Source organism: Rattus norvegicus, chromosome 3 (assembly GCF_021556685.1).
Source record: "Rattus norvegicus strain SHRSP/BbbUtx chromosome 3, alternate assembly SHRSP_T2T, whole genome shotgun sequence".
Classification (NCBI taxonomy): domain Eukaryota; kingdom Metazoa; phylum Chordata; class Mammalia; order Rodentia; family Muridae; genus Rattus; species Rattus norvegicus.
Genome location: NC_141536.1, coordinates 28,287,714 through 28,309,911, shown reverse-complemented (window position 1 = coordinate 28,309,911; position 22,198 = coordinate 28,287,714). Strand labels below are relative to the sequence as shown.

Here is a 22,198-nt window from a genome sequence, read left to right as displayed (position 1 = left end):
AAATGCTATCTTTTTTCCATTGGATGGTTTTGGCTCCTTTGTCAAAAATCAAGTGACCATAGGTGTGTGGGTTCATTTCTGGGTCTTCAATTCTATTCCATTGGTCTATCTGTCTGTCTCTGTACCAATACCATGCAGTTTTTATCACTATTGCTCTGTAATACTGCTTGAGTTCAGGGATAGTGATTCCCCCTGAAGTCCTTTTATTGTTGAGGATAGCTTTAGCTATCCTGGGTTTTTTGTTATTCCAGATGAATTTGCAAATTGTTCTGTCTAACTCTTTGAAGAATTGGATTGGTATTTTGATGGGGATTGCATTGAATCTGTAGATTGCTTTTGGTAAAATGGCCATTTTTACTATATTAATCCTGCCAATCCATGAGCATGGGAGATCTTTCCATCTTCTGAGGTCTTCTTCAATTTCTTTCCTCAGTGTCTTGAAGTTCTTATTGTACAGATCTTTTACTTGCTTGGTTAAAGTCACACCGAGGTACTATATATTATTTGGGTCTATTATGAAGGGTGTCGTTTCCCTAATTTCTTTCTCGGCTTGTTTCTCTTTTGTATAGAGGAAGGCTACTGATTTATTTGAGTTAATTTTATACCCAGCCACTTTGCTGAAGTTGTTTATCAGCTTTAGTAGTTCTCTGGTGGAACTTTTGGGATCACTTAAATATACTATCATGTCATCTGCAAATAGTGATATTTTGACCTCTTCTTTTCCGATCTGTATCCCCTTGATCTCCTTTTGTTGTCTGATTGCTCTGGCTAGGACTTCAAGAACTATATTGAATAAGTAGGGAGAGAGTGGGCAGCCTTGTCTAGTCCCTGATTTTAGTGGGATTGCTTCAAGTTTCTCTCCATTTAGTTTAATGTTAGCAACTGGTTTGCTGTATATGGCTTTTACTATGTTTAGGTATGGGCCTTGAATTCCTATTCTTTCCAGGACTTTTATCATGAAGGGGTGTTGAATTTTGTCAAATGCTTTCTCAGCATCTAATGAAATGATCATGTGGTTCTGTTCTTTCAGTTTGTTTATATAATGGATCACGTTGATGGTTTTCCGTATATTAAACCATCCCTGCATGCCTGGGATGAAGCCTACTTGATCATGGTGGATGATTGTTTTGATGTGCTCTTGAATTCGGTTTGCCAGAATTTTATTGAGTATTTTTGCGTTGATATTCCTAAGGGAAATTGGTCTGAAGTTCTCTTTCTTTGTTGTGTCTTTGTGTGGTTTAGGTATAAGAGTAATTGTGGCTTCGTAGAAGGAATTCGGTAGTGCTCCATCTGTTTCAATTTTGTGGAATAGTTTGGATAATATTGGTATGAGGTCTTCTATGAAGGTTTGATAGAATTCTGCACTAAACCCGTCTGGACCTGGGCTCTTTTTGGTTGGGAGACCTTTAATGACTGCTTCTATTTCCTTAGGAGTTATGGGGTTGTTTAACTGGTTTATCTGTTCCTGATTTAACTTCGATACCTGGTATCTGTCTAGGAAATTGTCCATTTCCTGAAGATTTTCAAGTTTTGTTGAATATAGGTTTTTATAGTAAGATCTGATGATTTTTTGAATTTCCTCTGAATCTGTAGTTATGTCTCCCTTTTCATTTCTGATTTTGTTAATTTGGACGCACTCTCTGTGTCCTCTCGTTAGTCTGGCTAAGGGTTTATCTATCTTGTTGATTTTCTCAAAGAACCAACTTTTGGTTTTGTTGATTCTTTCTATGGTCCTTTTTGTTTCTACTTGGTTGATTTCAGCTCTGAGTTTGATTATTTCCTGCCTTCTACTCCTCCTGGGTGTATTTGCTTCTTTTTGTTCTAGAGCTTTTAGATGTGCTGTCAAGCTGCTGACATATGCTCTTTCCTGTTTCTTTCTGCAGGCACTCAGCGCTATGAGTTTTCCTCTTAGCACAGCTTTCATTGTGTCCCGTAAGTTTGGGTATGTTGTATCTTCATTTTCATTAAATTCTAAAAAGTTTTTAATTTCTTTCTTTATTTCTTCCTTGACCAGGTTATCATTGAGTAGAGCATTGTTCAATTTCCATGTATATGTGGGCATTCTTCCCTTATTGTTATTGAAGACCAGTTTTAGGCCATGGTGGTCCAATAGCACGCATGGGATTATTTCTATCTTTCTGTACCTGTTGAGGCCCGTTTTTTGACCAATTATATGGTCAATTTTGGAGAAAGTATCATGAGGAGCTGACAAGAAGGTATATCCTTTTGCTTTAGGATAGAATGTTCTATAAATATCCGTTAAGTCCATTTGTCCCATGACTTCTCTTAGTCTGTCGACATCACTGTTTAATTTCTGTTTCCATGATCTGTCCATTGATGAGAGTGGTGTGTTGAAATCTCCCACTATTATTGTGTGAGGTGCAATGTGTACTTTGAGCTTTAGTAAGGTTTCTTTTACGTATGTAGGTGCCCTTGTATTTGGGGCATAGATATTTAGGATTGAGAGTTCATCTTGGTGGATTTTTCCTTTGATGAATATGAAGTGTCCTTCCTTATCTTTTTTGATGACTTTTAATTGGAAATTGATTTTATTTGATATTAGAATGGCTACTCTAGCTTGCTTCTTCTGACCATTTGCTTGGAAAGTTGTTTTCCAGCCTTTCACTCTGAGGTAGTGTCTGTCTTTGTCTCTGAGGTGTGTTTCCTGTAGGCAGCAGAATGCAGGGTCCTCGTTGCATATCCAGTTTGTTAATCTATTTCTTTTTATTGGGGAGTTGAGTCCATTGATGTTGAGAGATATTAAGGAATAGTGATTATTGCTTCCCGTTATATTCATATTTGGATGTGAGGTTATGTTTGTGTGCTTTTCTTCTCTTTGTTTTGTTGCCAAGACGATTAGTTTCTTGCTTCTTCTAGGGTATAGCTTGCCTCCTTATGTTGGGCTTTACCATTTATTATCCTTTGTAGTGCTGGATTTGTGGAAAGATATTGTGTAAATTTGGTTTTGTCATGGAATATCTTGGTTTCTCCATCAATGTTAATTGAGAGTTTTGCTGGATACAGTAACCTGGGCTGGCATTTGTGTTCTCTTAGGGTCTGTATAACATCAGTCCAGGATCTTCTGGCCTTCATAGTTTCTGGCGAGAAGTCTGGTGTGATTCTGATAGGTCTCCCTTTATATGTTACTTGACCTTTTTCCCTTACTGCTTTTAATATTCTTTCTTTATTTTGTGCGTTTGGTGTTTTGACAATTATGTGACGGGAGGTGTTTCTTTTCTGGTCCAATCTATTTGGAGTTCTGTAGGCTTCTTGTATGTCTATGGGTATCTCTTTTTTTAGGTTAGGGAAGTTTTCTTCTATGATTTTGTTGAAGATATTTACTGGTCCTTTGAGCTGGGAGTCTTCACTCTCTTCTATACCTATTATCCTTAGGGTTGATCTTCTCATTGAGTCCTGGATTTCCTGTATGTTTTGGACCAGTAGCTTTTTCTGCTTTACATTATCTTTGACAGTTGAGTCAATGATTTCTATGGAATCTTCTGCTCCTGAGATTCTCTCTTCCATCTCTTGTATTCTGTTGGTGAAGCTTGTATCTACAGCTCCTTGTCTCTTCTTTTGGTTTTCTATATCCAGGGTTGTTTCCATGTATTCTTTCTTGATTGCTTCTATTTCCATTTTTAATTCCTTCAACTGTTTGATTGTGTTTTCCTGGAATTCTTTCAGGGATTTTTGTGTCTCCTCTCTATGGACTTCTACTTGTTTATTTATGTTTTCCTGGAATTCTTTCAGGGATTTTTGTGTCTCTTCTCTATGGGCTTCTACTTGTTTATTTATGTTTTCCTGGAATTCTTTCAGGGATTTTTGCGATTCTTTCAGGCATTTTTGCGATTCCTCTCTGTAGGCTTCTACTTGTTCTCTAAGGGAGTTCTTCACGTCTTTCTTGAAGTCCTCCAGCATCATGATCAAAAATGATTTTGGAACTAGATCTTGCTTTTCTGGTGTGTTTGGATATTCCATGTTTGTTTTGATGGGAGAATTGGGCTCCGATGGTGCCATGTAGTCTTGGTTTCTGTTGCTTGGGTTCCTGGGCTGCCTCTCGCCATCAGATTATCTCTAGTGTTACTTTGTTCTGCTATTTCTGACAGTGGCTAGACTGTCCTATAAGCCTGTGTGTCAGGAGTGCTGTAGACCTGTTTTCCTCTCTTTCAGTCAGTTATGGGGACAGAGTGTTCTGCTTTCCGGCGTGTGGTTTTTCCTCTGTACAGGTCTTCACCTGTTCCTGTGGGCCTGTGTCTTGAGTTCACTCGGCAGCTTTCTTGCAGCAGAAAAGTTGGTCTTACCTGTGGTCCCAAGGCTCAAGTTCGCTTACCCACGGGCTCTCTGCAGAGGCAGCAACCAGGAAGACCTATGCCGCCGTTTCCGGGAGCTTCAGTGCACCAGGGTTCCAGATGGTCTTTGGCTTTTTCCTCTGGTGTCCGAGATGTGTGTGCAGAGAGCAGTCTCTTCTGGTTTCCCAGGCTTGTCTGCCTCTCTGAAGGTTCAGCTCTCCCTCCCACGGGATTTGGGTGCAGAGAACTGTTTATCCGGTCTGTTTCCTTCTGGTTCTGGTGGTGTCTCAGGCACAGGTGTCCTGCCGCTCCTGGGCCCTCCCCCACGGGAGCCCAGAGGCCTTATACAGTTTCCTCTTGGGCCAGGGATGTGGGCAGGGGTGAGCAGTGTTGGTGGTTTCTTCCGCTCTGCAGCCTCAGGAGTGCCCACCTGACCAGGCGGTTGGTTCTCTCTCTCACAGGGTCTGGGGGCAGAGAGCTGCTGCGGGCCGGGATCCGCGGGTGTGGGACTTCCGAGGACTTGCATTCTTATATTCTGTTCTCCTGACTCACTATACATACTACAAATTTTTGAGTATACTTCTAAAGATAATGTATGTATAGTGTATTGTATATTACAATATGTAACAATATATAACATGTACAAATACACATGTATACATATACATACAAACACACACACATCCACACACACACACACCACACACACACCACACACACACACACACACACACCACACACCACACACACACACGCACCACACACACACACACACACACACACACACACACACACACACACACACACACACACATAAACACAGAGGCCAGAGTTATTTGGGAAGAAGGAACCTGAAGAATAAGATGCTCCCACCAACTTGGTCTCTGGACAAGAGAATGATAAATTTTCTTAATTGATGATTGGTGGAGGGCTAAGCTCATGGTGAGTGGTAACACTGCTGGGCTGGTGGTCCTGGGTGTTTTGAAAAACTCGGTGGAGAAAACGTTGAGGAGCAAACCAGTAAGCAACAGTCCTTCATGGCCTCTGCTTAAATTTTTGCCTCCAAGTTCCTGCCCGGACTTCTATCAATGATAGACTATTTACTTGGAAGTATAAGGTGAATTATAAACTCTTTCCTCCCCAAGTTGCTTTTGGTCATGGAATCACTGTGTACTGGCTGGAGTTATCACAGAGACAGGAGCCTCCCTTGAGGAAATGCTTCCATGAGATCAAGCATAAGACATTTTCTCAATTAGTGAGCAAGGGTAGGAGGTTCCATTGTGGGTGGTGCCATCCCTGGGCTTGTGGTCCTGGACTCTATAAGAAAGCAGGCTGAGCAATCCAGGGGAAGCAAGCCAGTAAGCAGCACTCTCCATGGCCTCTGCATCAGCTCCTGCTTCCTGACCTGCTTGAGTTCTAGTCCTGACTTCCTTTAGTGATGAACAGCAATGAGGATCTGTAAGCTGAATAAACCCTTTCCTCCCCAATTTGCTTCTTGGTCCTGATGTTTTGTGCAGGAATAGAATCCCTGACTAAGACACACTGTAATCAAAACCGTAACACACAAGTTTATTTTGGTGCTATTCAGCCCACTGCAGTCCCTTGTTCTTGTCCTATTCCTGCTGATCCCCTTCATCTTCTCAACATTTCCATCTTCTAAAAGCACACCTTCTTGTCCTTGACAAACTGCATACAGAAATACAGGGCAGAAGTGTTGTCACTTACATATGAATTATTTCCACACTTTTTTTTTTTAAACACAGGGAATTAATTCAAGGACTGATTCCCTATTCCTTAGCCCCGATGCAACATTTTTGTTTGTTTCTTTGTTTTTGATACAGGATCTCATTTAGCCCAGGCTGACCTGAAGTTTGCTATTTAACTGTTGATGACTTTGAAGTCCTGACTTTTCTGCTGCTTCTTCCCAAGTGCTGTAGTCACACATGTAGTTCCCATGAAACTATGAAACAGAGCACATGTAGGTCTCCAAAAGGTTCCATAGTATGAATGCCCATTTTCTTCTTTTGACCCAGGGGGCATGCATGTTTCTGAGGATGTTTCCTTTGAGGACCTGGGTTCTAAGAAGCCACCTGTGTGAGTCTTCTAAGACTCTTCTCTATTCATAGTCTTGCTTTGAAATGTAACATTTTTGTACTTTTTATATTTGTATTTATGCTTAGTGGAAACTTTATTTATAATCTGACCTTTTTTTCTTTTAGTCTTAGTTTAGGTTTCTTAGTTTAAGAATTTGGAAAGTAGTAGAGCTGGCTAGTTCCTTTGTTCAGCTAAGAAGAAGTAGTGACAGGGATGGGGTTTGTAGTCAGGTTGCCTGACTTTCCTACCTTGCTCCGTTGTTCCTGTGCATGTGACTGCGTGCATTTGTCTACTTTCTATCATAGCAGCCATTGTTAGAGAGGATGAGGGGAAACTAATGCCCCATAGGAGACCAAATGTTATTATTTGCATTTTATGAACTAGTTTTCAATAAATTGTTTTTCCTTTTATTCTTGTTCACCATTCAATAGTGATTCTACAAGCTATCAAAATAAAATAATAAAACTTTCAAGGTGAAATAGACTGTGGTATAGAAGAATATCATTTGTCTCTCTTAGTTTTATTGTTTAGGAATACTGTTTTTTTTTCATTTTAATGTGTAGAGTAGTATCATTCTATAAAATTATAATATAAGCCAAATAATTAAAAATATTTAATAGCCACATTAAAAAGAAAAAAAGAAATGAGTTTAATTAATCTTCCTATTTTATTTAACCTAATATATCTATATTACTTCAGCATGTAATCAATATAAAATGATTAAAGTTGCTTACATTTTTATGTTTTGCATTGTCTTTGACATCCATTGTGTACTTTGCTCTTAGTGTACTTCTGAGCCCAGAGTAGCCACATTTCAGGTGCTTGGTAGGCACATGTAACTAGTGGTATTGTGTAACACAGCTATAAGGTACTTTTAAGTTAGGGAGAATTTTTATGATATTTTAAAACAATTGGTAAAGAGAGATATAATAAATAGAAATAAATTCATATTATGAAAATGCACTGGGAAACTCTGGGATTTTGAGTGATCAGTGGATACAGTTGTAGAAGTGAAGTTCTGAAATCAGGAGCAGATTGAAAGCATAACCTGAATGCTAAAACCCCAGGTGGTTCCTAGAAAGTGTGCCATTGTAATAGGCAGACAATAGCAGCTAGAAGAGAGCTGTACATTTGCTGTGTTCTGGAAACCAGTGGAAGGGAGTTTCACAGAGACATGATGAATAGAAGTAGCCATTGCCTACTGGAGTGAGAAATGAAAATAGTCAAAGTGGTTGCCTTTTTGCCAAACTTCATGGTAGCTATTTTAGTAAAGTGATGGCTAGTAACATTAGGTGTAGTAATTTGAGCATTGAATATATGTGAACTATATTGAATTCATATATATCTTTCAGTGAGCATGTGTTATTATTTTATGAACCTTGATATGGATAAGTTTGGTAGGTTTGAAAAAAGTGCTGCTGATGAAGGAAAAGGAAACTGGGTAGATAAAGTTTGAAGATAAAGGAAAGAAAGTGGTGGAGCAAGTTCTCAGAGATGGCAATGAGAGGAATTAATTGTGGAAAAGAAGATGTCACCTGTGATATAAAAGTGAAGGTGTTACAAAACAGGGACAACTTTTTTCTATGTTAAAATGTGTTGTTAATATCAGGAAAAAACTGATTTGCATTGCAGAAAACTCTAATGAGGGAAGCATACTCATGCTATATGTTACATTGTTTACTTTTCAGATCTGGGAACAATACAAGCCTAGACAGTCATGTGATACTATTTTAGTCCTAAGCCTTCCATTTGCTACTTTGAATCTAGGTGATACTATGGAAAATTTCAATATGGTTCTGTTACTAGAGCAGAATACCTTAATAACAAGATTTGATCTTATTGTTGTCTACTACTTTGATTTGCTCGTTTCTGCTTTGTAAATTACATATGGATTTGGTTGAGCTTGAGTTTACTTAGCATATTGGAAATGTAGTTTTTACCTTTCAAACCACTAGAGTTTTAGGCTCTCCAGTGTTGCAGTCAGTGTGTCAGCTGTGGAGATAGTTACTATGACTGGCCTGGAGGACTTGGAACATAATTCATTCACATGGATGTTAATTGTTTCCTTGGGTTGATTGAAAGGCCATTTGCACCATTCCAGGGGATGCTGGACTATCTTTACATGATAGGTGTGACTTGATAGGGGGGGATAAAAGAAAAGAAGTTGCGGTATCCTTAGTGGCAGATATGGTCACTTCCACTCCATTTGTTGGTTACTCAGACCAGGAGGACACCACACAAAGGCATGCATGTATTCCCTCTGGGAACAGGCTACTGTACTTTTTCTTACCTTGACCACTGGAATTGATCAACTTTGTCTGTAGGAACAAAACCAATTTTTATAAATTTGAACTGAGTTTGATAAGAATTTTGATACTTGGGTTCGGTCCCCAGCTCCGAAAAAAAAAGAACCAAAAAAAAAAAAAAGAATTTTGATACTGTAGGTTAATGTCATTATACAGGTAAATGCAGGTACAGGATAAAATGAGGCCTGTCATTGGACAAGAAGGAAGGATGGACAGGAATAAAGTTTTAGAGAAGAAGAGGCAGAGCGAGGAGGAGGCAGCTGAGAGAACATGGTGGCTGATGTTAAGATTCCTCTCTGCACATTTTACAGGTTGTTATGACTATTCTTAAGGGATGGATGTGTGCAAGATTTTGTGTTGTCTAGATGGGCAAATTATATCTTATCTAGGTGGGTGGTTTATATCCTTATCAGTTGGTTGTAAGTTTATCGTGTGGATGTTTTGCAGATTGGGAAATTAACATGTAAATCTGATTATTGGGTTATAGTTTGTTGAGTCTTGATTTTACCAGGTGACTGGAACCAGAGAGTTTGTGAGAAGCAGAAACTTGCTGGGAGAGATACTAATTTGACATGAGTTAGCACTAGTTTAAATGGCCTGTTAGAGCCGGAACTAGCGACTGCTAGGGTATACTTGGAAACTGGCTCTGCCACTTTTTTTATTTTTACCGACACAGGATAGAATAATAATTTTTATTAAAAGTGCATAGTACTTTCACCTACTTCTTTAACGTATACAGAAATGCTGTCACTTACTTGTTATCATCTAGAGGTTGAGTGTGTATCACAAAATCATGACTTGAATTTTGAAGAGCATAACCAGAGATCATAGTATTTTGTCTTTTAGAATACCTATTTTGTTCTGGAAGTGCAGATTTCTGACCAACTTCCCTCTAGTTACTTTTTGGTTTCAATGTTCTAAGGTCCTGACTGACTGGGAATTGGGTTGAGGATCTCTAAGGTACACCAGATAAAAATATAGGCTGTTCTCTCATGTCTTGATGACATCATTTTGTTTTTTTCTTTCATATCATGCATCACAAATTGAAATGATCTTTCTAATAACAGTTTTGCTTTTCTTTATTCTTCCTCTGCTCACCTAAATTAATTTTTTATTTTATTTTTATTTTATTTTATTTTATTTTTAGTTAGGGTTTTGCCTTGTCCAGGTGTAAGTACCAGGTGCAATTCATAGTCAGTATGTGAATGTCAAAACCTGTTTGCTTTTTTGAGAATATACTGCATGATCATTGAAATAAGCTTTGCTGGAAAGCGTATGCTGTCCTCCTATTTGTATTCTGTCTTTTAAGGCTTCCTTCTCTCCCCTCCTCCATCCTTCCCTCCCTCCTTTCCTCATGTCCCAGTTCAGAAAGGTCCACGTGGCTATACATTGTTTGTTGTTCTGTTCAAGTAGATGCTTTGAGGATTCTGCAGCCTTCTTTCTTTCTTTTTTTTTTTTTTTTAATTCAGGTTATTCTGAATTTGATTGCTATTTACGATTATTTTTTTAAGAGATGAGTTCAGCTACTCCTATAATTTTGTGGTATATAAGTATGTTTCCTGTTGCTTTGACTGTCTTTCCTTGTTTGTCATATGCACATTTGTCATATGGTCTTTCTTGGTGAGTTACTATGTTATTCTGCCCCTGTCACTATCAGAAAACCTAAGGGTCTGACTGAAATGTACTCATAACAGAAACAGTCATGGTGCCCACTCGGGTATATGGCAAAATTTTAGTTCTCCTTAAAACTGTATATAGCTTATAGGGAACAAAGAGTCATCTTATTGCAGTGATGTTTTACATCTGTCAAAGAGTAGTGTTAAGGTATCCACCTTCTATCAGCCAGTCTCTGTGCACCCCTGTGTTTTCATTGGTTGGAAATCCCAAACTTGAACTAACTATCCATTTACCTTCCAACTTTCCTATGGCAGTTCTCAGCAGAAGTTTGACACTTTGGTTGCTGTGTTAGTTTTATTTTTCTAAATTATAAAACTGTTATAAATCTCATAAACCTGACTTTCTAAAAAGACATCTATTTATATAAACCAACAAATAACATATATTTAGTACATAAACTTCAGTCAAACTAATGAGTCAATCTAAATTTTTATGTTTATAGTTGAATTAGAAAATCCTTAAGAAGACTGAACAAGTAAGTTCCTAAGAGTTAAAAGTAACTAACACGCAGTGAGCATTTGCTAACGTAATGTCTAAGAATTGGATTGATTTTATGTGCTTGCATTCTTGTCCGTGTCAGCATTGAGAATTCATGTTGGGTTTAATTTGAAGACAGCAGTTTAACTGTGCCTTTTGTCTTCTTGCAGGTACCAGATCGGATATCAGTACATCCGGATCATAAGGTGAGCAAATGAGACTATGTTGCAGGACACTGACTTCCCGGAAGCAAACAGCATGGCCATGGCTGTCCTGAAATCCGAGCAGCTGTGATGCCGCACAGGAGACCTCCGTGTGATCCTTCTCTTGGAAGGAGGAAGGAGAGTGGAGGGAGGCAACACTCTGAGTGGTGCTCCGAGACAGGCCGTCTCATGAGCGCTTCTCTCGGTGGCACATGAGGCCCTTTCTCTCTTACTGGTTGCAGTTGGTGGTGGTGGCAGACTTTTCTCGAGTTACCCAAGTATCTGCTTGAAGATTCTCCACATTTCTGTAAGGAACCCTTTACTTATGCTCCAGTAAATATCCCCAATTAGACTTACTCGTTCCCCCAGCTGCAGTTCGGTGGAATTCTTTCTTTGTGTGACCTTGGTGCCCACTTTGGGGCTAACAGATGTTTGTTCCGTTTCTCATTTAAACAGATCTCACCTATTCCATGTTTGGCAGTGTGTAGCATTCCCTGTCATCTGCTGTTTACTGTAGTGTGACTAGTAGGATGATCAATATTTCTGTTCTCTTAGCTTCTTTCTCCCCTCTCCACCTCCTTCACCTTTCTACCCTTTTCCTCCCTTCCTCCCCAACCCCAGTCCCTACCAGGGCTTCTTTTTGAAACCCTGCTTGTCCCGAAACTTGCTATGTGGGCCAGGCTGGCCTTGAACTCATAGACACCTATCTGCCTCTGCCTCCTGAGTGTGGGGGTTAAAGGAGTATTCTACCACGCCTGAACATTTCTCTGTTTCTTGAGGTCATTTTCTTTTAATTTTAATTTTGTCTCATTATTATTTAATACATTCAAACTTCTGTAGTAAATTAAAATTCCTCATACACACACACACACACACACACACACACACACACACACACACACACACACACTTTGGAGAGTTGTGGACAGCTCTCATATTATTTATTGATGGTCAGCCAAGTTATACACATTTAACTTCTTACAGTTTTCTTTCTAATTGAGTTAGCTTGGCTGCCTTTTGTAGGATTCTCGCCCTACCTCCTCCCCAGTTTCATCTGTACCATGAATGAACAGACAAAACCCGGCTTATTTCCTGGTTTCTTCTATACCTTTTATTCTTTTAGCCTTTTAGTTTTGACATATTCCTAGTTGAACTAAAGCCAGTCAGATATCATTATTTGAACCATGTTGGCAGTACATGAATGCCTGGCCTTCAGTTGTCAGTGTCCCATACAGTAAAAAGCAGCAGTATGTGCTCATGGAAAGAAAGGAAAATATAAAAGAAGCTGAGGAGCAAATTAATGCATTCTTTAATAACATGACAGATGTACCCATGTCGCCCAGAGTAAACCATTGTACTGGAACTCTTTCTTTAACTTAGCTGTCATCCTATGGTATCATGTCTGTGCACTAATCTGAGTTGTTTGAAGTTTGGCCATGTTCTCTCTTGGTTTCTCCTCCATGTTTTTATTCCCTCACCACCTTTCCATACAACGTATCAGTGGTTACTGTCAGATTTTGTGGTCATGAACAAAACTGGGTAGGGGATCATTTTGTTGGAAATTACATAGGCTCAGGTGGTAAATGTTCCATGCCTCCATATGTGACATTTGAGGTAACTGCTTCTAGTTCTTGCTATTTCTGTGACAGCTACTGGTCTTTGTTTAACAACTGATCCAATGGAGATGTGCAGGCGGAAGCAGCTATAAGACCTTTGGTACTAATAATCAACACTGTGTTAGTTATACAACTCTCCCTGCCCTGATTGGCAGGGAGAATCATACTGCTTCTAGTTGATGCTGAGCTTGGTGTAGAGTGTGCCAGCATGGGATCTGGGCTTGTCACAGTTCATTCTTTCTTTTCAATTGGTATGTAGAAAATGGACCTTCATCTCTACTTATCGTGTACGTTAGAGAGAGAAAGGTCACATTCTAGGAGATAATGGCATATTGGTGTTTTAGTCACCAATTCAGATAGTAATATTAGTTGAAGGTTGAAACAGTGCACACTTGTCCTTCTCGTTTGTATTAGCTTTGCTGCTAGTACAGATTTGAATAGGATAGCGGAGAAGGCTTTCCTGTTTGTGTCTGACAGATTTCTCGATGATTTGTGGTTTAATTCTTGAAGCATATTTTAAAAATCATTTTTTTTACCTCTTTCCTTGTGAACGCATTAAATATTCAGATTTTAATATAACATTTCCCCCAGATTATTTAATTCTAGAGAGATCAAGGTTAGACTAGCAGCTAAAAATGTAGTGACCTAAAAATGTTAATACCAGTTTTCTGTATCTTACAGTCTACATATGTAAGATTTTGCATATAATTATGTGATTACTAATAATGTGTTTCTTGGTCTCTATTCTTTAAACAGATAGTTAAATGTCTTAGAATCCTTATAAAGTTTAAGCTAAAAATATATTACTTTCTCTTATGTCTCTAAACTGTCAACAGTATTGTACTTGTCTTTAATTTCATTAGGCAGCAGATTCATCCTTCAGTGTACCTCTTGTTTCTGGAATCTTTTCAATGCCTATCAAAGAAAAGCAAAATGTTAACCTGACTTTAATGGGTCAAAAAAAAAAAAACCCACAAAAACCCAAACAACTCCCCAGCCCCCAAACAAAAGCTCAACAACTACCCTGTGCCATATTACTTTGACAGTCCCACACTGTCATTTGAGGGAGTCTAGCAAGAATTAACAAGTAGCTTGGCACTGATGCAGGCTTATAGCCAGCACATTTTGTTTTGTGGTTTTTGTTTTTTTCTTTTTTTTGTGATGCAGAGGGCTTACCCTCACAAGAGCACTGGAGTAAGGAAAGTGGTCTTGATCTCTCCTACTTACACCATTGTTTCTTTTCTTGCAGCTCACCGTTGTGTAACAAGTGGTGTGTGTGTGTGTGTGTGCGTGTGTGTGTGTGTGTGTGTGTGTGTGTGTGTGTGTGAGAAATAGTAGTGTCCATCTCTGAACAATTTCCATATTGAGTAAATGGCATTGTTTCTTGGAGGAACTATATTGAATTTGCCTTTTTTAGAATTTATGAAGGTTTTGTTTACAGTTGAGTTTGGACTGTACTTGTGCAAGTTTTGTATATGCTGCACAATCAGTGTGAGTTCATTCCTGTAACTGTCCTGTTTTATCTGGAGAGTACTGCTTCCTTTATGTTATTAACCACTTCTGTCTCTTAAAATCTTTCTGTTCTGTGTTTTGATCTCTGGTCCTTGGGAACAGAGTATATCTGAGTCTATCTCATGTAGGAGAGGGCTGTGTACTTATGCTCTCTTATTCTCTGTGTGCGGACCAGCTGATGGTTCTTGTTAATTGACATTGGTGAAGTTACTGCAAAAGAAGTATCTCCGGTGAGGACTGAGGGATGCTTTCATAGTCATTTTAGTACTGTGCCTATTTAGCAGAGTAAAATTTATTAGGTTCTCCCTAGGACTGTGACCTATCTAGCTGTAGGTTCTTGCTCCTTTTAACAGTACCAGGCATGTTCCATTTCATGGAGTGGCCATAAGTATGACTCATGTAGACCAAAAGTCTCGCACTGCTTTCGATTTTTATCTATAATTCAATATCAGTTCATTTGTCATTTTTAGAATGTTTGATATGTCCATAGATGTAAAAATGAAATTCCATGAAATTAAAGGATGTATACTTAATTCCTTTCAAATAGTAATACAAGGCAAACTAGAACTGCTTTAAAAACGTTTCCCAATTCTCATTAAATTACAGTTGTTGACTTACTGTTAGAAGTCTGAAAATATGGTGTTAATGAGTTTTTAAATGGAGTTGGTTTGAGGAGAGTCTTTTTACTTTGAGTAAGAATTTTGTGAAATTTTGTAGAATTTCCTCAAAAAATTAGTTTTCTTCTGTATTAGTGAAAAGTGATATGCTTTCAAGTTATATTTTAAATATTAGTGTTTTAAATCAATATAAATATAATGACAATATGTTTTTGGAGCTGAGATTGATATTATTTTGACCAGTTTTTATTTAAAATATTATTTATATTGAGAGAAAAAATGTATTCTTATAATAGCATAACATATGTGACTGAAAAGGTAAATGCTGATTTGTGCTAGAGTTATTAATATGTATTTTTAAATGCTGTGTGTACAGGAAATTACATCTATAATGGATTCATTAAGATTATTGTGATATCTAGCAGTTATTTTTTTCTAAGATCTAGTTTCATTAGGACATATTTAAAATTCATTGCAAGAGTTTGGGTAAACAGGTAGATTAGAATTATGCATTAAATAAACTCACCTGTTATTTTTTTCTCCTTCAAGACAAGCTCAGGAACACATTGCCTCATTACTTTAGCAAAGCAAACAAATATTCAAATTGCTTTTATGTTTAGTGCTTAGTACTAAACATGTACAACTTAGTACAATTATCTCTCTCTCAGTGAATTCTCTGAAGACTACTTTTTTTCCTTCAGGAAGTATTGAAAAGAATCTGGGTGAGTTGCCTGTCAGGTTTCATGGATTGGATATTTAGGTTAACTTTAAGCTTCTTATACTGGTAATACCCAAAGGACCCCACTGAAACTTTATTTACTTTGTTCTAGTTTAAGTTCATTATAGTTTTGTCTTTAATCCCTAGTGCCAAGGTTTGAAGATATTATAATTGGTTATATTGGATAGGTCTATATATAAAATATTATTTATTAACTTTAAAGATAATTTTATCTAAACCTTATATTATTTCTTGTGTTAAGGCTATTATTAACTTAGGAAATACACACATAGGAGAATATTGCATATTTAGGAATTATAATATCTAACAACTTTTGATCAGTGATAATGAAGTTTTCATTATAGACAATAAATTTTATATTTTGTTTAATTCACAGAATGTAACAAGAATGATTTTCGTTTGATATGATGTGGTTTTTATAAATTATATTGTAACTTAATTACTATTTGTGGAAACATGGCAAATTTGTAAGATAACTAAAAATGATATGATAACTGTTTTTAACTCTTTTTTTAATATGCCACGTAAGAAATTTTTGATTATACTTAGTGATTTGTTTCATTTGAAAAGCAATATAACTCTACATACAACTCCTTTGAGTAGATGGTTGAATGAATTGTTAGCTGTTAAGTAACTAGAACACTAAATCATGATTTCTAAAACATGAATTTCTAGAACATGAATTTTTTTCTTTATGCACACAGGGTGCATTGTAGGTCAGTGGGAAATACTTTTCAAGAGGATATTTTTATATTCTATTTCTTATTTTTGATATATTTGAATTTCTTCTGTGCCTAATTTTGTATATACTTTCACAAATATTTCATATTTTTTGTGTGACATCTCGCACTGCTCACTTTTGGTCTGTAGTACCATATGAGTCCCCCCTTTTCAGGTTACACTGCAGTTTTTGAACTGCTGCTAGTGTATGCCAGGTAAGATGACATTTTGATTTTTGAGCAACTCTCATATTTTCAGTATCAGAACTTTTTTAAAAAAAAAAATCCTTGTCCTAAATCTTCTCACATTTCCTACTAAAACAATCTTACCAACACCACACCAAGAAATTCTCAGAATTGGCTATAACAGCAGTTTAAATGCATCAAAAAGTGGTGACTACAATACACTTTTATTAATGAATGATCTACATTGGTTCCAGCTGTGTCCATGTGATTAGGCCTTCACCAGGCAACAATGGGTATTTTCCTATAGCTTTTATTTGATTTCCAAGAATATGTATGTCATCTGTTACATCAGCTCTTGCCAATGTGCCTCTGTAAAAATGTGGGCTTTTTTTTTTAATTTTACATTTCCAAAGGGCAAGTTGAATATCCACACATACCCTGCTGAAATATTGTTTCTTTTGAATAGTGGTCTAGGTTTGTATGCCTGGGTTGGGTGTTGCATCCTAGATCTCAAACTACAAACGAAAGCAGATGCTTATTATGTTTTATAGGCACAGTTCCCACAGCGTGCGTGTATGGTAGTGCTGAAGACACAGCGCTTGTACTTTCGCACGTCCAGCTTAATGTTTTAAAGCAACAGAATATGCTATAGAGGTGGACAGACTTGCAGATTGAAAGGGAGGTTGTCCAGATTGTTCCTTTCCCTGGACCATATGGTATAGTTCTAAAAGCCTTTTGTATGCTGTCTGTTCAGTATTTTGTAAACTCAATCTTTAGTATAACAGCAGCAGCAGCAGCAGCAGCAGCAGCAACCACCACCAACAAAAGATAACTAAGGAAAAATAGATTTGAGAGGAGGAATTTTATATCATGTAAGAAATGTAGAATTATTTTTTTAAAGAAAAGATAGCTGGTGAAATTGAATTCGAGATGACCTTCCAAGCATAGGTGCATGCTGTCCTTTGATTATTCTTTTCAAATGTGCATATTTATAGACTGTCTTTGAATACCTGTCTTAAAAGATACACTCAGATTATCTTTCTGTGATTATGTCTTTTTTTCTGTTCTTGGCGTCTTTGGAAGAAAAGGTTGTAGGGTCAGTCTGTCTTACAGAGGAAGCCTGTCCTGGAGCAGTGCTAAGGAAGCAGGTATTTTATGCTCCTGTGTTCCTCACCTCAGTGAGAATGTAGAGCAGGTTAACGTTAGCCGTCACCATATAGCCAAAACCCTAGTTAAAACATCAGTCTTCTTTTACTTCCTCTCTGTGCAACTTACTATGTTCCTATAATTTTATTTTAGAGGAACAGAGTAAGATCATACTTATTCCATATGCTGATTCTTTATAAATTGGGGTGAGCACATTCCCCTGACTCCCCTTTCTGTCCCTAAAGTAAGCTTCTGTTAGAGAACACTGGATATTGCCCACTGCTTTTTGGCTTCAGAACTTTGAAGTTAATTTTACCTAATTGGGAGCGGGGGGGGGGGGGAAGGGGGGGAGGTGTGCAAAGAAAAGAAAGCCTGTGAAGAGTGTGATTATTTTATTTTATTTTATTTTATTTTATTTTATTTACACGCTACCATTACCCTCAACCACTGAAAGGTAACTAGGCGAAACTCAAATGGTTTTTTTTTTTTTTTTTTGAATGTCTAATTATCCTTTGGATGGACACACTGAAATACATTTGAATTAAAAAAGGCAGAGAAAGTATAATTAATGTATGGAGTTGTTGATAATTGAAATTAATAATCTTTTAAGCACTCTACCATAATAATTATTTCAAGAAATGTACTTACTTAAAATTTGTGTAAGAGGAATATATGTTTATGTGTTTTGGAGAATATTTACAAATGAAGATTATTAATTAAAGGGCACTTTAAGGCATAGCTGAACTATTTCAATGATATATCTTTACTAGAAAGTAGCATACGAAATACGTGTTGGGTTTTTTGTTTGGTTAGTGTATAAGCTGGAAAAAATTTTAATATGTACATATGTGAATCTTCTTTGTTTTAAAGTTATACTCTACATGTTAGTATACACTATTCTAAACCTGCTTTCTAAAATGTCCATGGAATTGAAAACTAGTTAATACTTTGCAGTGCTTGATTTCTTCTCCTTCCTTTCCTTGTCTTTCCCATAGTCACCTATTATTTATGTGTGTTACAGGTTTGAGTGACCTATTTCTTAGTCTAAAAATGCTTTTGTCCATGAATTTCATGAAGTCATTGTTTTTGATAGCTGAGTAGCACTCCATTTTGTAGATGTACCACATTTTTTGAATCCATTTCTCTGTTGAAGGGCATCTGGGTTCTTTCTAGCTTCTGGCTATTATAAATAAGGCTGCTATGAACATAGTGGAGCATGTGTCTTTGTTATATGTTGGAGCATCTTTTGGGTATATGCCCAGGAGAGGTATAGCTGGATCCTCAGGTAGTACAATGTCCAATTTTCTGAGGAACCTCCAGACTGATTTCCAGAATGGTTGTACCAGTCTGCAATCCTACCAACAATGGAAGAATATTCCTCTTTCTCCACATCCTCGCCAGCATCTGCTGTCACCTGAGTTTTTGATCTTAGCCATTCTGACTGGTGTGAGGTAGAATCTCAGGGTTGTTTTGATTTTCATTTCCCTTATGACTAAAGATGTTGAACATTTCTTTAGGTGCTTTTTGGCCATTCGATAATCCTCAGCTGAGAATGTTTCATTTAGCTCTGTACCCCATTTTTAATAGGGTTATTTGGCTCTCTGGAGTCTAACTTCGTGAGTTCTTTGTATATTTTGGATATTAGCCCTCTATGAGGTGTAGGATTGGAAAAGATCTTTTCCCAATCTGTTGGTTGCCGTTTTGTTCTAATGACAGTTTCTTTTGCTTTACAAAAGCTTTGCAGCTTTATGAGGTCCCATTTGTTGATTTTGATCTTAGAGCATTGGTGTTTTATTCAGGAAATTTTCTGCAGTGCCCATGTGTTCAAGATTCTTCCCCACTTTTTCTTCTATTAATTTGAGTGCATCTGGTTTATGTGGAGGTTCTTGATCCACTGATCCACTTGGACTTAAGCTTTGTACAGGATGATAAGCATGGATCGATCTGGATTCTTCTACATGCTGACCTCCAGTTGAACCAGCACCATGTGTTGAAAACGCTATCTTTTTCCCATTGCATGGTTTTGGCTCCTTTTGTCAAAGATCAATTGGCTATAGGTGTGTGGGTTCATTTCTGGGTCTTCTTTTCTATTCTACTGGTCTACCTTCCTGTCTCTGTACTAATACCATACAGTTTTTATGACTATTTCTCTGTAATACTGCTTGAGGTCAGGGATGGTGATTCCCCCAGAAGTTCTTTTATTGTTGAGTATAGTTTTAGCTATCCTGGGTTTTTTGTTACTCCAAATGAATTTGCAAATTGCTCTTTCTATCTCTATAAATAATTGAGTAGGAATTTTGATGGGGATTGCATTGAATCTGTAGATTGCTTTTGGCAAAATGGTCATCTTTACTATATTAATCCTGCCAATCCATGAGCTTGGAAGATCTTTCCATCATTTGTGATCTTCTTCACTTTCTTTCTTTAGAGATTTGAATTCTTGTCATACAGATCTTTCACTTGCTTGGTTAAAGTCACATCAAGATATTTTATGTTATTTGGGACTATTGTGAAGGGTGGGTGTCATTTCCTTAATTTCTTTCTCAGTCTGTTTATCCTTTAAGTAGAGGAAGGCTACTGATTTGTTTGAGTTCATTTTGTACCCTGACAATTTGCTGAAGTTGTTTATCATGAAATTTATAGGAAATGGAATGAACTAGAAAATATCATCCTGAGTGAGTTTACCCAATCACAGAAAAACACTCTTGGTATGCACTCATTGATAAGTGGATATTAGCCAAAAAGCTCAAATTACCCAAGATACAATCCACAGACCACAGGAAGCTCAAGAAGAAGGATGACCAAAATGCAGATGTTCCCACTCCTTCTTAAAAGGGGGAAAAATATCCATAGGAGGGGATATGGAAACAAAGTGTAGAGCAGTGACTCAAGGAATGGCCATTCAGAGCCTGACACACATGTGGCCCATATATATACAGACACCAAAACTAGATAAGATTGATGAAGCTAAAAGATGCATGCAGAAAGGGACTGCATATAGATCTCTTCTGAGAGACACATCCAGAATATGTCCAATACAGAGGTCAATGCTAGCAGCAAATCACCAAACTGAGAATGGGACCCCCTTGGGGGGAATTAGAGGAAGTATTGAAAGAGTTGAAGGAGCTTGCAACCCCATCAAAACAACAATGCCAACCACCCAGAGCTTCCAGGGACTAAACCACTACTGAAAGACTATACATGGACTGACCCTGGGCTGCAACTGTATATGTAGAGCTTGTTGGGGCACCTTCCACTGGGAAAGCCCTTTGTCTTGCCAAGGTTGGACCTCCAGTGCAGGGGAATATGGGGGAGGAAAATAAGGGGGATGTATAGGGGAAATAGTCATATGGGGGAGGGGGAGGGGAGGGAATGGGGGCTCTGGACAGAAAACCAGGAAGGGGAATAACCTTTGAAATGTAAGTGAAGAAATATATAATAAAAAATTAAAAAAAAATCTTTCATAAGGTTTGGAATTGAAGGCTCCAATTAAGAAAAGAAAGAAAATCAAGTGTGTTGTGTGTGTGTGTGTGTGTGTGTGTGTGTGTGTGTGTGTGTGTGTGGTGTTGACTTTTTTTGCCCTTCTCAGACACAGGATCTCTCTCTGTAACCCTAGCTGTCCCAGCACTCCCTCTGTAGATTAGGAGTCAACTCAGATTCACTTGCCTTTGGTTTCCAAGGGAAAAAACCACAATGAACATTGACGATACAGGCTCCATGTAGGAATTTGACATTTATTAAAGTAGTCACATGACTGAAAAGTGTATGCATATAAATTTAGAAAATTATTTATTATATCCAAAAAAAGGACTAGATCATTGCTGAGTCTAGTCAGAAAGAGCTTTGGATATTCAGACTTAAATTTTACTTCTTATTGTTGTGTTCTGGATGGTAAAAGACCCTGGTTTCAGTAGAAAACAGTCTTACCAACTACTTAAATATTTTGGTAAGTGTTATTTGTCTTATATCATAGGAAACCGCAAGGATTTTAGTTCATAAGCGAGTGATATAATTGAAATTCTGGTAACCACTTTTCTTTGCATAAGCCTTGGTTGTGAATTTTGCTTTTGTTTCCCTGGTTCCTTCTATCACTGAAAATTATGTAACTTAGTAGCAGGATGAAGAACAAAAGGGAGTGCTGGAAAGCTTGGAGAGACATGCTTGCTCATAGAGATTTGCCTTGGTCACACAAAGCCATTTCATGTGACTCCCATCAGAGTGCTGAACATCTTATTTTAGTTTCCTAGCCTTTGTTTTGGAGGAATGTAGACATAGTAAGAATTTGAACGAGGTTTGAATGAGCTATGTAAAGCTATCTGATATATTTGTTCTGCTACTTCAGTTCCTTTGTAGACTTGCTTGCGTCTTTGAACTCACTGGGTAAATGGTTCATACCCAACTAAGGGGACTATATTGTATTTCCTATTGTTTTGTTCTTGAGTACTAGTATTGCTGTTTTAATGTGACGATTCTGTTTTATAGGAGAAAAGCTGGAATTGAGAAAGTTGGTGTTAGCACCAATAAAACTGCCTAGATGTATAAGTAAATATAGTACTTAATATTATAGCTATTAATCACTTAACATCTTAAGTATGTAATAATACTTTTATTTTGTGA

At 37.5% G+C, this 22,198-nt stretch overlaps 1 protein-coding gene across 47 annotated transcripts in view; it reads left to right on the top strand.

Annotated features, from left to right (window-relative positions):
* Nucleotides 1-22,198, top strand: part of Qtman (queuosine-tRNA mannosyltransferase) — a 390,738-nt gene that overhangs the window by 73,355 nt on the left and 295,185 nt on the right. For 30 of the 47 annotated variants that reach the window (XR_015683156.1, NM_001024274.2, NM_001393689.1 and 27 more), the window contains 1 exon segment: nucleotides 11,014-11,049. Coding sequence is in view for 3 of the 47 variants with exons in the window: in XM_087653032.1 (XP_087509158.1) it covers nucleotides 1,896-1,942; nucleotides 11,014-11,049 (83 nt within the window). In the remaining 44 variants the exon portion in view is untranslated. 47 annotated transcript variants of the gene reach the window in all.